This window comes from Saccostrea echinata, unplaced genomic scaffold, assembly GCF_033153115.1.
Source record: "Saccostrea echinata isolate AGI-Se365-2 ecotype Australia unplaced genomic scaffold, CSIRO_AGI_Sech_v1 ptg000009l, whole genome shotgun sequence".
Lineage (NCBI taxonomy): Eukaryota > Metazoa > Mollusca > Bivalvia > Ostreida > Ostreidae > Saccostrea > Saccostrea echinata.
Window position 1 is genome coordinate 13,700,356 of NW_026889758.1, and position 17,064 is coordinate 13,717,419.

The 17,064-nt window shown below is 35.1% G+C and overlaps 2 protein-coding genes across 5 annotated transcripts in view; both read right to left on the reverse strand.

Annotated features, from left to right (window-relative positions):
• Positions 1-17,030, reverse strand: part of LOC133181809 (ras GTPase-activating-like protein IQGAP1) — a 148,280-nt gene extending 131,250 nt beyond the window's left edge. Inside the window, exon 1 of the mRNA XM_061316421.1 lies at positions 17,027-17,030. The gene's annotated coding sequence lies outside the window, so the exon portion shown is untranslated. The remainder of the gene's footprint in view (positions 1-17,026) is intronic.
• The window catches only part of LOC133181812 (heterogeneous nuclear ribonucleoprotein K-like), a 31,380-nt gene continuing 17,086 nt past the window's right edge, over positions 2,771-17,064 (reverse strand). The window contains exons 4-16 of one of the 4 annotated variants that reach the window (XM_061316430.1): positions 16,612-16,668; positions 15,799-15,842; positions 14,332-14,404; positions 14,035-14,148; positions 12,884-13,012; positions 9,713-9,900; positions 7,567-7,761; positions 7,290-7,349; positions 6,996-7,108; positions 6,533-6,636; positions 5,622-5,690; positions 5,343-5,512; positions 2,771-2,818 (exon numbers count right to left, since the gene is read on the reverse strand). In XM_061316430.1, coding sequence (XP_061172414.1) covers positions 2,791-2,818; positions 5,343-5,512; positions 5,622-5,690; positions 6,533-6,636; positions 6,996-7,108; positions 7,290-7,349; positions 7,567-7,761; positions 9,713-9,900; positions 12,884-13,012; positions 14,035-14,148; positions 14,332-14,404; positions 15,799-15,842; positions 16,612-16,668 — 1,344 coding nt within the window. In that variant the 3' untranslated portion in view covers positions 2,771-2,790. Of the gene's footprint in view, positions 2,819-4,989; positions 5,052-5,342; positions 5,513-5,621; positions 5,691-6,532; positions 6,637-6,995; positions 7,109-7,289; positions 7,350-7,566; positions 7,762-9,712; positions 9,901-12,883; positions 13,013-14,034; positions 14,149-14,331; positions 14,405-15,798; positions 15,843-16,611; positions 16,669-17,064 lie in introns of all 4 variants that reach the window. The other 3 variants (XM_061316431.1, XM_061316433.1, XM_061316432.1) reach the window with 3 other exon arrangements.

The window sequence follows — 17,064 nt, forward strand, 5'->3', positions numbered from 1 at the left end:
TTAAATACAGCCATAATTTTCAGAAGTAGGTCACAGTGACCTACTTTTTAGTTGTTGTACTCCGAGAACCCAAGATGCATCAACTGACAAAGTTGATGATTCTAGGCCAAATGGTACCCGAAAATATTTAATACAGCCATAATTTTCAGAAGTAGGTCATGGTGACCTACTTTTTAGTTGTTGTACTCCGAGAACCCAAGATGCATCAACTGACAAAGTTTGATGATCTAAGCCAATTAGTACCCGGAATATTTAATTAAAGCCATAAATTTTCAAAAGTAGGTCACGGTGACCTACTTTTCAGTTGACCTACTCCGAAGACCCAAGATGCATTAACTGACAAAGTTTGATGATTCTAAGCCAATTAGTACCCGAAATATTTAATTAAAGCCATAAATTTTCAAAAGTAGGTCACGGTGACCTACTTTTCAGTTGACCTACTCCAAAGACCCAAGATGCATCAACTGACAAAGTTTGATGATTCTAAGCCAATCAGTACCCGAAATATTTAATTAAAGCTATAAATTTTCAAAAGTAGGTCAGGGTGACCTACTTTTCAGTCGACCTACTCCGAAGACCCCAGATGCATCAACTGACAAAGTTTGATGATTCTAAGCCAATTAGTACCTGAAAATATTTAATTATAGTCATATAAATTGAAAAGTAGGTCACGGTGACCTACTTTTCAGTTGACCTTTTTTGAGGACCCAAGATGCATCAACTTCCAAAGTTTTATGATCATAGGCCTTAAAATGTCTAAATTATGCCTCTAAAACGCTTTGAAATCGAATGCCTGTATAGTTCAAAAAGTAGGTCACTGTGACCTACTTTTTAATAAATATGTTTTATGGCCCCAAGATGCATCACCTTACAAGATTTAATGATTCTAAACCTCTCTGTATTTGAATTAATGACCTTAATTCTTTTGAAAAAGATTAGCCATAAAGTTCAAAATGTAGGTCAAGGTGACCTACTTTTTAGTAGACGTACTTTGAGGACCCAAGATACATCAACTGACAAAGTTTGATGATCATAGGCCTTAAATTGTTCAAAATATGCCTCTAAATCATTTTGAAAAAGAATGGCCGCAAAATTTAAAAAGTAGGTCACCGTGACCTACTTTTGAGTCAACATGATATGAGGTCCTTAGATGCATCAACTGACAAGATTTGATGATCCTAGTCCTTATAGTAAGCAAAATATCAACATTTTAACAAAATGTAATTTTTGGTCAACTTTGAAGTGACCTTGAGACTACGCCCTTTGCCCCAGGGTAAATCCCTGTGCAAATTTTAATCTACAACATATCCTCATCCTTTTGTGCAAGTTTGGTGATAATCTGCAAAGTGGTTCTTGAGAAGATTTTTTAGCAATCAGTACTTTTATTTCTATTTTCCTAATTATCTCCCCTTGTTTAAGGGTCACAACCCTAGTTTTAGTACAAGAGGGAGCCCTTGGGCCAATGATACCCTGTGACAAATTTGACAATAATTGGCCAAGGGGTTCTTGAGTTATGGCCCATATTCTAAAAAGTTTACACACACTGCACAAATGGCCATAGCATTAGCTCTTTGAGCCTTTGGCTCAGATGAGCTAAAAATACCCATGCAATTATGTTTTTTCCAAACTTGCACTTTTTTTTATATTTATGATTCAAAACAATAATTATTCATAAATATCATTACCACTGTTTATATCTGTTGTGGTTTTGATCAATTTATGTGTTCCCAAATAGTTTGTTATCGGAGAACGTGCACAAGTTGATAACCAAACCAAAAATTCACTCAAGTGTAACTAGCGCATTGGGATATACATCGTTACAAATAGACAAGGCATCTAAAAGAAATATGGCGGAATACAGCTCTAGTTGGTATGAAACAAGTCCTACATAGATGAATGCTGTGTTTTTAAGAATTCATGTCAGCTTTAAGGTTCCTCATTCCTCTCATCTCTCATATATTTTACTTCAAGGCTGCTGATTTTCCAACAGAAATCCAATTCATAATTAAAATGCTCATTTCAGCATACCTTGTGGTACAAAATTTGACAAAGAAATGGCCTTTATTGAACTAGAACAATTTTATAAAGGAATAAGGGCTTTTATTCCATCGATTCATCTCTCTTATCAGAGGAATCAATGAACTGTTAAGTTCAACTGACATTCAACACACTCAATGAACTGTTAACAAGTTCAACCGATTTTCAACACAGTCCACTTTCAAGTTGATTCTTGTTAAAATAGACACCTACAGTTAACTTACTAAATGCAAGTAAACCAAAATAGGAATTATTGGAGGATAAACAATGTAGGACATCACTATTTCAAATACAAAGCTTTGGGTCATATCACTTTTGGGTATTCCTCTTGAAAACAAAAACATATTGAAAATGATGAAATTTTTAATACATGACTTTTGTTTTACTTTAAAATAACAAAAACATACTATAATAATGATAAATATGTTTTTTTTCCCCTAAAACTCACTAGTTCTGTATGCAAATCAAAACATAATTGTCTACACAGATATTAATCTACTGACAACTGTAAAATACTTTAGGTTTAAGAAATGAAAACTGACACATTATGAGAAATCTTTGAGTATGGCTTGTCATGACACGATGACATTTCATTGATATGAGAATGAAAAGTGATACAAAACGAATCTATGACATAATAGAATGTCTTTTGAAGATGGGCGTTGGATAATGGTAACCATGGCATCTGTCTTGTACAGTTCTTTTTTTTTTGTTTTCACAGTTTTTAGAATGTAAACCCTTTTCACAGCATTTTCAGTACTTCCCAGAGTATCTTTTAACACTGAAATTAAAAAAGGAAGTATTTTTACAGCCATCTGTCACAATGTACATAATTTTATGAATCTTTCTAACTAAAAGCATAAAAAAACTGGACTTTTTTGTCATCTCTTCTCTACTGAACTTCAATGAACAAAGTACCACAGCTAAAACATGGCTGAAGCTAATAAAAAATAAACTCAGAAGCAAATCCACAGAAACCCATTTCTTAAGTATTCTAATCTTAATTGTCCACGACACCTCCTGTAAGAATGACCAATACACATAGTACATATTTCTCAACTGTATTGAAATGTAGAACAATATAGACAACGCAAGTACTCGGTTTCCTTGTTCCAATCAATATAGCCTGTAAATGTGTCAGAAATGGATAAACACCTAACTCCCCTGCTCTGAAGCTGAAATAAGACACAATCTGATGGCAAAGAATGGGAGCTAATCTATTCTCAGTGTTGGATTACATGCTAGCAGCATTGGTTATACAGGCTGGTTAGTAGCAAGCACCCGAATGAGATCGGAGAAAACTGTGATTTATTGTTTCTGAATATAATAACAACAAAATCACTAGTCTTCCAGAACTCACTGGATAAAGATTAATAAGCATTCCCATCACCAAACATGCCCCAAACAGGAGTTTTGATTAAATAATGAACATTCCTGCATACTTATACCTAAGAACTACTCAAAGTCTGCATACCATCACCATGCCAAAAAGTGAGAAATAGTTCTGTTTGATTATCTTGCATTCTCAATATCAAATCAAATACAGAGAAATAGTTCAGAGAGTGTGGTAACATTACGTCTTACACTATCTCACATAACAAACGTCATATCATTTATATTACCAAGCTACAAGATATAAGCAAACTATTCCATAGTTGGTTGTGCAAAAATCTTGACTTATCAGAAAAATAGTGCCATAGCCTTTATATCAGAGAGAAGTTAAGCTTGCCAAGAATGCAAGTGTATTTAACCTATGCAGAAAGCAGCCCTAGAGAGTGACAATTTAGGAGTAAAGCATGCTCATTGCTCAAGGTTCTTTATTTTGAAGTTTGAGTGTGCTGAGAAAATAAATGTTTCTGATATTCAAAGATGTGAAAATGACAAAGATTATATCATACATTGTAAAGGCCATAATGTAAAAGAGAGAAGAGTTACTGGGAATTAAGCATAAGGTGGATTGCAGATTGTCACACTTAAATCAACTCACTGAATATAAATTAATCAAATTCCCTAGATTGAAACTTGTTGAAGAGATAACAAAACTAAATCTATGCATACATACAATCTAATCTTACAATACACACATCTTACCTTTAATTAAGTCACATAAGTATCAGTACTCTTCATTTTACCTACCTATATATCCTTCTGGGTTTCCACACAAGAATGTAAAGAACTGGTGTTTAATAACTGGGAACCAAATAATCAATCAACAAATATACATATTTAATGACTGTCCACCACCTGTATCTAGAGTCCACTCTGATCTAATTATATCACACCTAGATGTCACTTCACTCATGCCTAATACTGGTCACCGTGGCAACAATATTACTCCCTCAACTGTCCAATCAGGTGACACTTCATGTTGGTCACACAAATCCTCCACCTGGCCATATGTTGTTAATATTTAATCAAGCCTTTACCTCAGGTAACATTAACAGAATAACCTGTCAGAACGACTTCATTATATCTAATGACAGGTGCAAATTGTATTGTCCGGACCAATCACAAAGTAATCATTATAATTTATTAAGAGCTTCCAGCATTAAATACAACCTCAAGTATTCATACTAATCTATCCCACTAGGAAATTCCAATCCATTTTATGTACAAAACTAGTCCAGTCTTACTGAGCATTGACCATCACTGACTTACTATTCTATTATGAGTAACAGAAAGCTTTAACAGAGATCATTTTACCTGCCTCTGTGAAATACAGCTGATGATTACACCGATAAGCACCACAAATTTTAAACCTGTTTATCCCATTTAACATGGGGAACACTGACACGGAAAAATACCTGTTTCACCTAGAAGTGTTCCATATGTAAATTCTTTTTCTTTAACAATGACATCATCATCAAACACCACCAAGAACTCAAAACTTCAACTGCAGCATTGTGCTAATGACACAAATTTACCATAAATAGAATCCAGTGACCTACTTACCACACCTAGTAATTGTATCCTCCTCCACCCCTATTGTAGCGGCCTCCACCCCCGCCTCCTCCCTGGAAAAACATCACAGCTTAGTATCTCCTGACAATACCCTCCCAGCAACCAGCCATGTGACAAGACACCTGTACACTTTCTGGTGACTTTTTAAGACAGAAAGTTACACTTCCACATCTTGTCACTATAGAATTGGACAAGGATTTTTTTTTGGCCAGTGTAAGCCAAAACCTCAGATTGTTGAAAAAGGCAGGACAGTAGGTCAAGTGGGGAGGTGGAGGGGTTTGACTTCCCAGGTAGAAATACTTACCCCAAATCCAACCTAACTGAGCATGGCAACAAGTACCTACCTGCTTTGTAAAAGAAATTGGGCATTTTGGATCTGTTCATGGGTGCCTGTGATAGTGATGATTCGGTCATTAGACCCGGGCAGGCCCTCATCAATGACTATCTGGGCATTAGATTGACGGCGTATTTCTTGTATACGTACACCACCCTTTCCAATTATAGCTCCAGCAAGCTAAAATATGGACATGATTTGGGAATAATTGATCATTAATGACATTTTAGACAAGGTGTTGAAATATATGGGCTAGATCTGGCTGAAGAATCTTGAGGAAAAGACTTACGTCCTTTGGAATGGTGACTTGGGTTGAGGGTAAATTTCCTTCGTTTCCAAACATCTGACCCATACCACCCTGTGGAAAGAGATCAAGGGAGATTACTCACAGGTTTAGATTAAACAAAACCTATGAATGGGCAGTACCTATTCTGCTGTAATGGGGTCCTAGTTTTGGAAGTGCAAGAGAGAAAGAGAACCTTGGTCTTTAAGAGATGGGGTAATAGAGATGTATAAGAGATGTGGAAGGAGCCTCAAGATATGCAGGGTAAACATAGACTGGGCCGGCAAGGCTTGATAATGGGCTGGGATCTGAGGTTATGACTTACTTTGACATATCTCTCTTCATCAAACAGGCTGCTTGCTGTGGTTTAATTTAGTCATATGCAAAATTGTTTATGGCATACATCTTTTAAAGTTGGAATATCATGCATCTATAAGATTTTTTTATTTTTTAAAAAAACTTTTCTAACAAACTTCGGTGGCAAAAATATATAATTTAAATATCAGATAATCTAAACCTCCAAATTTTTATAGCAGTGAATCCATTTTTCTGCAGTATTAAGTTGTAACAATGTTTCTTACTCTTCTTAGGTTAATCTGTCTTATTTATTAGCATCGTTAATTTTCAAACATCTTTTTTTACTCATGATAAGCTTGAGAAACCCTATTTAGCTTGTGTATAAAGACACAAATTCAAAAGGTTTCTAACCTAATTATCAATTTATAATGTAGATTAAGTGATCTAATCAAAATAATTGTAGTTCCAAATCAGCACTGAATTTTAATTTCCAAAAGCTGCAACTTTAGAAACGATTAATTTATAGGAGATATAGAGACTTGTATCATTGTAGTCAGTTTTCTAAAATCTGGAAATTCCATTGAAAATTGATAAAAATTTGAATATTACCAGCTACTTACTGAATTGTCTTGAGAGAAATTTTGTCCCATTCCTCCAAAATTATCATAACCATCGTCATAGTTATCTCCTCCTCCAAAATTGTCATAATCACCGCCTCCGTATCCTGAAAGGAGAAAGTAACATTTTACAATGTCAATATACTCACAAACCAATATAAAAAAAATACCATTGAAGAAGATTCTATAGAGAATACATATTACAATTTCTGTGTACAAACTTACTACAGATACCATCACCTATCAAACAGAAATAGTCTCCATTTCTTGAAAATGAAATTCTTAACAAATTATCTTTAAATGCATGTTCAACAATTTTCTGCTTTACAGACTCGTTGTAGGTTTCAATATTTTATATTTTAAATGATTATAAATTTGAATGGGAATTCTAAGTTTCTGGACTGTAAGCTGTCAAGCTTATTAAACCAAAGTAAATACTCATGACTTAAAATAGCCAGTTACTCACCTCCGCTGCCACCCATGCTGCCTCCTCCGAAGTTGCCACCACCTCCACCACTGCCACTGCCTCCAAAATTACCACTTCCTCCTCCTCCACTGCCACCGCCAAAACCGCCCCCTCTACAAAGAGAACAAAATTTAAAATTTACTCAATGACATCCAGAAAAGATGACATGTTCTTCTGTATGTAGCACCCAGCACCTATAAAACTCTACAATAAAGTTAATTTATATGATAAAATTAATTAGTATGATCGGGTCCACTTGGCTAAGTGAGCTTAGTTCATAGAACACGACCATACCCATATCCTCCCATAGCTCCACCGCCCATCGGCCCACCGCCAAAGTTTCCTCCACTGCCCCTGAAAAAAGGAAAAACCTCCCATACACTAACTGTCACCCTTATGAGCACCATTCTCACATAAAGAACTCCTCATACCCTTTACAACCTTACATCACCTTATCTCTAGCATTCATCTTCTCTCCAGATAAACGGGCCATTATTGGTACACTCACTACCTAACTCTTTCATCCCCTTTAAACACAAGGCATGACACGCACTTCACGTAAAACACCTACCTTCCTTGACGGTTTCCTCCTTGTCTGTTTCCACCTCCAAAACCACCTCCACCTCCTCCTCCAAATCCTCCACCGCCTCCGCGGTTTCCACCATACCCTCCTCCGCCACGGCCACCACCTCCACCGCCAGACCTCATCATACCGCCGCCACCACCTCCGCCTCTACGGAAATCTCCACCGCCTCCTCGCATACCTCTGTAATAGGAATTTTTACCTTTTATACTAAATATAAACAGATATTTACAGAATGCACAAAAAAAATCAAAATTAAATTGAACATGTAGTTAATAATGCTTTTGGGCTATGCCAGTAAAAATATCTGAGAGGGTGGGGGCTCTTTCCAGTTCTGAGCTATCCAGTTATACTACAATGAAGTGTAATATCAAAAGCCTGAAAGGCTTCAATGACGTCGAATAAGAAAAACAATTTCAAAAGATCATTTTGAATTTGAAGGTAGCAATAAGTCAAGTGAGTGACTCAGGAGAAATAATAAAAAAATAGTTTAAACGAAGTATCACAATTACAGTCTGGGGCCTTACGTCATGGTCCGAATGGAGCAGGGTTCGAATTGACCAGACACCGTCGAACATCTTTTCAGTCAGTTGAAGAACTATGAAGGATTTCGTGAATTTATATAATATTTTTTTCTAATTGCCAATATCAAAGCATTGTATTAGTGCTTGCATCTAAACTACAACCAAGCCTCTGTTCTGTAACAATTACGATCGAGTTACGATCGGGCGTGGTATAAGGTATACCGTGAAATGGAGGAAATGGAGAAATACAGCAATACTGGTCAATATCATCGGTTTTTAGGATAGAGTTGGTTAGAAGATTGTATAAGTAAAGCTAAGATTTAGAAATTCAATCTTTTTAGTCTTGTAGTATTCGTGTTTATGTAATTTTGTGATTATTTTACCTCCTGTTGTGTTGTTTTACGGTTATCGTTCCGAAATGTTATTCATGTCATTCAACGCACCCTTTCTGTAGAAATTCATCCGCAACAATCATCACGTTTTTCTTGTGTGAGAATAAAATACAATATTGTTGTTTTGCAATAGAATTAATTGCGGATATAATTGATGCAATTTTATTTTCAAGCTATTATTCATTTTGAGCGTTTTCAAAGAAATTGGTTTATAGCTATTGCTATTTTCTATTGCGGATGCATCGACTGACACATTCGGTCGCGTACATATCCGGTCGCGATTTCAACTGGGCGCTTGCTAGATGACGTTCGAGCTCCAAGAGCTCGACGTCATAAAAAACATATCTAAATGAAATCCAGTCAGACTTTTGGCTGTTAATTTTCTTCAAACACTGCAAGTTATCCAATAAGTGAAAAAGTTATCTTCCAAAAAAAATCTGCATATAGTTTACCTTCACTTAGAAACAAATAATCCTATTCCATTGTACCATTAATCAGTTTTCTTTCATCATAAATACCGTCAAAGATGGAAATATGGACATCTAAACCTACTCTACCAAGAAGCTCTTCTATACTGACCATAGCCAGTCCATTTCTTTAATCGGAGCCATTGAAAATTCAAGCTAAACGTATCAAAACTGTGTAATCTGAGACCCTAAATAACACAGTTTTTTATGTTTCTGGTTTAATCGTATGATATAAGGCTCATAAAATTGAAGACATCTGTAGCTAGTTATTAGTCATTTTGTTTATTGTATATCTTGTACCAGCCAGAATTCCTTCATTCATTCAACAACCCCTCTTTTCTTGTAATACTAGTAATGGATTCACATGATTAGAGATATGGAAAATGAAAAGATTACTTCATTAAGTGAAATTTTTTTTTTTATTAATAATCACTTATTCCTTGCAGACCTATAATAATGCATTTTAGGACTTTTTTCTATTGGTATGTGTGTGTGTGTTGGTGGCAATTAAAAAAAAACTGAATTTGCTTGGTGGTAGTGATTTGCATAGGTTTGGGCTCAAGTCTAAAAATCAGTCAGTGAATCCCCCCCCCCCCCCCCCTTTAGATAATTTTTACTGGAATAGCCCTGAAAGCATAAATTGATTCAAGCATTCATTCAAAACCCTACAAAAGTCAACATAATAGCATATAAACTAATAAGATATCTAATTAGAAAACTTCCTACAAATGCTTTTCAATGATGACTGTACCTGCTGCCACCACTGCCTCCACCTCTCATGCCCATGGGTCCACCACCCATTCTGCCACCTGGTGGTGCTCCTCTGGGGCCACCTTTCCCACGGCCTCCTTCTGATGCACTGTAACCACCATAATCTGCCACCATGAATTCATCCCAGTAAAGTGGGTCATAGGGCTGGTTTGGGCCTTTTGGTGGTGCCTGAAAAACAATTTTATGCATGTGACCAAGGATCGACATTAACAGTTGTCCGATTGCCCGGGACAAGTTAATTCTCAGTTCAGGCAATTTAAATTGTCGACGTACTTGTCCAATCGGGCAAGTGAATTTTTCTCATACAAATGTACATATTTATTTAGTATACATTAATTTATAAATAAAACAACAAAATGAACACTTGATTTCTGCAACGCACCTGAGTGACAATGTTTTCGCATTCGAAATTCCTTGGTAGTGTTTCTGGATTACCCATTTGGCTGAATATAATATGCACTTTTTTCCCAAAATAATTTTCTGTGGGATTTTGATAGGTTTTTCTTTCATGTGAAACACGGCTATCATACGCACATACCATAGTATTACCTAGAGACTTATGCAATTTCTTGCTGTTTATCGCCGTATTTAAAACGTTGGAAAGTTATTGCTGGAATGTAGGCTTGTTAAAAATGTTATTTTATAACCTTTTGATAGTTAAATTAAATTTAAAAGCAAGTTAAAATTAATTTGAGCTGCATGTTCATCGTCTCCGTGTAGGCCGCCATTAACGATGTTATTTATAGATGTTCACACATTCCTTTGCCACGTGCTTCCGTAATCATAGTACACATGTACCTAATCAGTCAGACACTCGGTCAAAAAAGTAATAAGTCATTTTTTAATGAAATACAATAAAATAAAATTTATTTTAGGTTTTAAATAACTCAGTGAAAATTCATTTCAACATAAACACCCCTCTATACGTCCCAATGAATGGAAGCCGATGTTGTGAACACGTGCACTTGTCACTTGATAATTACCCCTCAACACCCCTCCAGGCAATTAAATTGTTTACTGACTCCAAAGCATTGTTTTTACAGTTAGAGCACTGATTATTTACTGCCCTTATTAATGGCTTTGATTATTTTCTTTGTTGAAAATCGGGGTTTGGTTTATGATCTTTTGTATGTATAAGCGCGTGTTGATTATGACACATTAAACAGTTAAACGCTTGTTAAATGTAATTTTACTTTATCTTATATCAGCCTCGTGTTAAAATGATTGAGAGTTAAAAAAGGAAATATGAAGTACGTTGAAACTTAAGTGTTATCATTTACTCGTGCTCTGTAGAAAATAAGATATCCACGAAGATTACCTCGGTGTATGAAGACATATATCCCACATTTGTACATCATTTTTCACAGCTTTGGAGATGTGTTGATAACTACACTTTACACGCTTGTTAAATTTTGATTTTATTTTTATAACATCAGCTATTTAATCAATTAATTAATTTCAAGTTCAAAAGAGGAAAATCGTAGTCTGTGAATACTTTGATGTTGCAATATTGCTTGCCTTGTTAAATTTACAATCAACATGATTACCTTAAACTAAAAATAAATATGACAACTGTTAAACTTTCAACTATATCTCATGCTTTGTTGAAATAAAACTATTTCCACAAAGAATAGTTAGAATACAGCGACGTATAATTTCAATATCACCGTATGCTAAAAAAATTAATAATAAAGTCTGTTAATATTTTAATGCAACATTATCTCATGTTTTGTTAAAATAAATAATTTCCTCCACATTGCCGCGATATGGAAAGTCAAGATTAAGAAATAAAAACGCATTTGAATAAAATATCGTGTTCTGTAAATTTTTGGCACTTTATCTCCACCTCGCTTTTCATAGCAAATTACCCCGATTTTCAAAAGTTCAGAACACCGCTTGGTAAAATTTTCTGCTGCGTATAATACAACTGAACTGTGTTTTTATCCCAAGTTTCAGGCTCAAAAAGGGCGGTGCGTATTTTACACCAATGCGTATTATATTCGGCCAAATACGGTATATACCGTTCCTTTAAAAATCGGGTTCGTTATTTTATTTCAAAGTATGTCTTATAATTTTTAAAAATATGAATTTTATTAAAAGGAAACGGAGGGTTATTACTGCATGGCAGTGTGTGTTATCAGGTTAAATTTACAAGTACAGCGGTATACATTTTTGTACAAGTGCAGCATTGCCAAATTGACAGAAGTGTATTTGGTCACATTTTCTCTTACTATAACGTTTACAGTAATTAATAATTTTCTTCTTAAGTTCTTTCCTAATTTTGGGCAATCAAGTTTTGCATTCGGACAAGTCAAAGTTTGAGATCACTTGCCCGAAGGGCAAGTGAATCTGAAAGTTAATGTCTATCCCTGGTGACTTTCCTATCGCATGTGGAACATGATAAAATCTTCACAAGAACACTTCACACTAGCAGAATTTTTTTTCAGAACAGTTATATTAACTATGATGCTTCAGGGCCACACATGAAGCATGGAAGCCCTTCATGATAAATATGCCAGAGTGAATTGTTTAGTTCATGTACCTCATGAATTTTCAAAAATTCAATTCATATCTTATGTTATTTATCTGATGAGTTGTCATAAATTATGCCATTCAACTGTCATTTTTTAAAACAAAACAGTTTGCACTTGTGTTTGAAAGTCAGGATGGTATTATGATGCAACAATAGAGATATTCATGCTCAATCATGGTAGTTTATGAGAAAATGAACTCTTATTCGTAAAGAATCTTAAGGGAAAATAATTGGATATGTAAATATTTGAGAATGGCTGCACTTTCAAACTTCCAAACAGAATTAATCCACACTTGTGCATTCATAAGATGCTTTAAGCGCTCAACTACAAATGCACTCGTAATTACAGGTTTAGACCCAAGATACCAAAACTGTAGTATCAATATCAAATGCAAATGTCCATTTGTTTTTGTTTTTCACTTTAATGTCTGTATTTATTTTTTTTAAATGTCTGTAGGACATTGTTTTGTCTCCATAGAAATGTAGTAAAAATATTTAGGTATTTCAATGTTAGGGCTACCTGAAGGAAAGAAGGGTGACCTTTTTTGTTGACTTTTGGTTTTTGTTTTTTGTTGATTTCATGAATCATTTCTACAGTCACCCTAAAGGACTCCTTACCGTCTGTAAGAGGTCGTGGATGGTCTCTATGCAGTCTACCACAGTCTTTGGCTTTCCTCCTATTGCCACAACTCTCTCTGTGGATTCGGGACAACATTGGGAATATACTTTGATTTGTGCTCCAGTTCTCTGTAAAACAAATGAGCAGTGTGCATTAATATCTAACATTCAAAATCAAACTCCACTGTACGTTATCAAGATATATATTACAGTGGAGTCTCGTAACTACAATGTACATTTTCATAATATCAAGGCTGACGTAATAAAAGTTCCCATTAAAATCCATCAAAACAATGTTTTGAAAGCTTATGTTATCTATGGATAGGGGTGTAATTTTTTCCATTCCGTTTTCTCTTCCATTCTTTTTTTTTTTCAGTATTTGGGACTGAGGGCTTAAGCCCTGACTTGGGAATTTCAGCTTTTCAATTTTCTGATTACTTATATCAAGAACAATAGTGGTATGAATTCAGAAGTCTTAAATAGACATACTTTTATTGTTCATCAATGGCTTTACTTCCATTGAACCCACTTGACTTGTCAATGTGTGATTAGCCAAGTCTCAATAAGCATCTAACAGGCCTGGTAGCTTACACATGAGCACCTTGTTAAACCACAGATTTTGTAATGTTTATTTAGCAGATCCTCAAGGGTCTGTTATCAATCAACACTGATTAAACAGAGTGAATTTTTGGTGGCTAAAATTTTTACATCATGATACAGAATCTTGGCATTCTTGGACATCATAATAAATGTTCCTTTTTAGAAATGGTTTTGTGCTTTGAATTTTCAACATAAAAAGCTTTCTATCACATTAAACTGTCCACGTAACAGAGACTCCACTGGTCACGAATTCCTAGTTATCACAATCTTTCATAAATTTACACACAGGCAAGGACAATAGAGCTGTTACAATTGTACAATATATTTTACATTCAGACAAGGGCAAATGGCGAACTCTCATAAAACAAAATGCTGTTTCTAATAGGCAATCAAACAATTTAGCTCACTTTCAAATAAGCTTCCTTTTTCTGAAACTTTACAAATACCAGAACTTGTTTTGGGCAGAATATGCCCTTGTCAAATCTGCCAGCATATGTATAATTGAGCATAAAGAGCCACATAACAAAGAATTTCTTTCCATTTAAACTGACCTCTCTCAGTTCCTTGATTTTGAAACCTGCTCTGCCAATGATACATCCTGCTTGACTTTGGTGTACCAGCAGTCGCATCTCACAATCAAAATCATTGTCTCTGTAGTTTTTATACTAAAATCAATCCAACAAGTCAACATTTACCTTGTAATGTAATCAATTTTTTTAATTCATTCCATATTCATAAAACTTGGGTAAAAACGGAAATGAAACTTTCTTCAAAATCTAAATTTTCTCTCAATGAAAGTCATCTACAAATTTATTGTGGTTTATTTAAGTCAGGTGATAAGTACTCACATCCTCTAGCTTAGGAATGATGTCAAGGACACAGTCCAGTGCTGTACCAAGATTGGCCCCAATGGTCAGGACCCTGTAAGCATATAGAATCAGATTACATACAGGCCACAAACCAGTCTTAATATTTATAATGTACAGCAACAGCAAAGGAAAAATCAAATGTTGAGTGCATTTGTTCAATAAAATTAAAGAAGAAAGCATTGGCAGAGTGTCCTATTTTTGTTGAAATTTGCTTATTACATTTGCATTCCATTACATAAGCATTAGAATAGAAACTCTTGCATTATTTTGATATAGAAATGCTTCAGTGTTGAGGAATTTGAATTGTGGTACTTCACAAAGTTAATGGTGAGTCTAGAGTCACGGCAGAGTGCAGTAGAGACAGCAAAGCATAACCCCTCATGACTGTAAAGTCATCAAAGTCACATATATGACCTTGACCTGTCTGAAGAATGGACTCTCATCCTCTAACAGACAGGGCTCTGGATTTGACTCTATCAGAAATGAGGGGTCTTGGTAAAGCTTGACTACTTCACTGGCAAAGTAGACAGAACCTCTCAAAAGAAATGTAAGGGTCACATTACAACAATTTAAGATATTAAAAAGAAAATATGCATCAACATTTACAAGACTGGCAAAATTTGCGATATATCAAGGCCATGAGGTCACTCTTAATGGGATTTTTTTTCATTTATGTAAAGAAGTGTCAAGCCAGTATTAAGAAGGCTTGAAAAACATTTGAGTGGCATCTCAAGCATCTGTTTGAGAGTAAAAAAGCCCCAGGATTTATTGAGCTGCTACCAAACATATCTGAAAAAATATGACCCCTCCAAAGTGCACTTTCCTCTGCCATAAATACACAACTACATCCACACATTGTGTCAAGGTTGCAGAGTGCTAGGGTAAATTATAGGACACCTTTTAAAATAGGACATCTTACAATTTACACTAAAAGTGTACTAGTATTAATAACCTAGATAAAATCATCACAAAAAGCACAACCCAATAACTATTACCACCCAACAAAAAACTCAAACCAACCCTTCCCTGTTAGGACCTGGCCGAGTTTACACAAGGAGTTCTAACACACAGCATTTCTACAGATAATATTAACAAGGCCAAGCAGTTACAAAGGAAGCAAAAAGATCTGTTTACTTTCACAAACACACTGGTAATGAGGCCTGTTCTGACAAATTTTACAAACATATTTTAGTGTAAACTCGCTCAGAACTTTATTTTTTCCAAACTTGTATGAAAACTATATATACATATAACAAACCAATTAAATAAATAGAACTATGATAAGAAACATATATATAAATATCTGTTTTTAAATTAAAAAAAGGTCATGATTCATTACATACATGATAGCAGCTCAAGGGTGAGTTTATGATTAATCATATGATGAAAAGGAAAAAAAATGAAATGAACCAATTCTGCAATGTGGAGAATTGGAGGATGTCATACCGTTCGGGACTTGTAGAGTCGGGCACTGTTACACTGGCTTTGTACTGCATCATGGGGAGGGCAGACCAGGTGGACCAATCCAGTGGGCGGGTCACGGGAATCAATTCAAACATTTGAATTGGACAGGGCGAGGGGTGGGAGAAAAGGAGAAAAAATGTCACATCAGTTAAACATAGGGCATCAGCAATGTCTTACGGCATATTGGTGTTTAATGGTTTACCAAATAGTTCACCATCAAAACAATCACTTACTTCCTTTATAAACTTAACTGAGATATATTTCAAATTTCCAAATTGATTTGTATCTTTTGGAAGATGGATGTTATAATTTTTTTAAAATGTCTTTTCACTCTGAAGGACAAATATTGTAATAAAACAGCGTAGACATATTTAATCTTCTGAGGAAGGTTACATTATAAATCTGGAAGATCATTTGTCTGCAGAAAAGAACAAGACAGGTACATTATCAATATTATTACAATGGCAAAGTCATAATATGCTGCAGATTATATAACACAAAGATATAGAAGTCCCTGGTCTACAGGTGCCAAGGTATTTGTTCTCATTTAGCACTAGGATCCCAGGGTGAATATAGATATGATCTCAGTCTATGTGGATCTTAACAGATTACTGAGGTTCAGCTATGTGAGTTCTGGATTTTATGAATCACAGATGATGATCTCCAGGACAATTTGTGTGTAAATTTGAATACGGAAACTCAGGAACTTTTCCAATTTTACAAAAATTTTGTTTGGATCATTGCCAAAAAATGTTGTGTGACAAGTGATGTGCAGTCATGGTAATGTGTACTTACATCCTGTCGCAGTCTTTTAATGTTGCTGCCTCCTTTTCCAATGATAGCACCAGCATTCTACGAGGATAGGAAAAAAAATTATCATCATCTCTTACACCCAACAAGAGAACTCCAGTTACACATTTGATGAAAATGTTTCAAGTAGCTTTAACTAATTTTGTTACATGTTTCAGTACTATGCATCAATTTATCCAAAGCATTGTTATCGCTACTCTTTAACTAGAATTAAAATTTTGTTTCAGGTATATACATGTATACATATTGATTTTTGTACATCGTTTGTGACAGATTCTTCAAGGTGCACAGAGTTTTTAAGAAACCTTGTACCATTCTAATCAACATTTGACAATTAAAAACTTACAGAGTTTCCAATAAAATCAATAACCTCTCTGATAAAATTGATACTATAATTGCTCCTGTGTAAGCCCTCCCTGATCAATATTTCTGGATGTT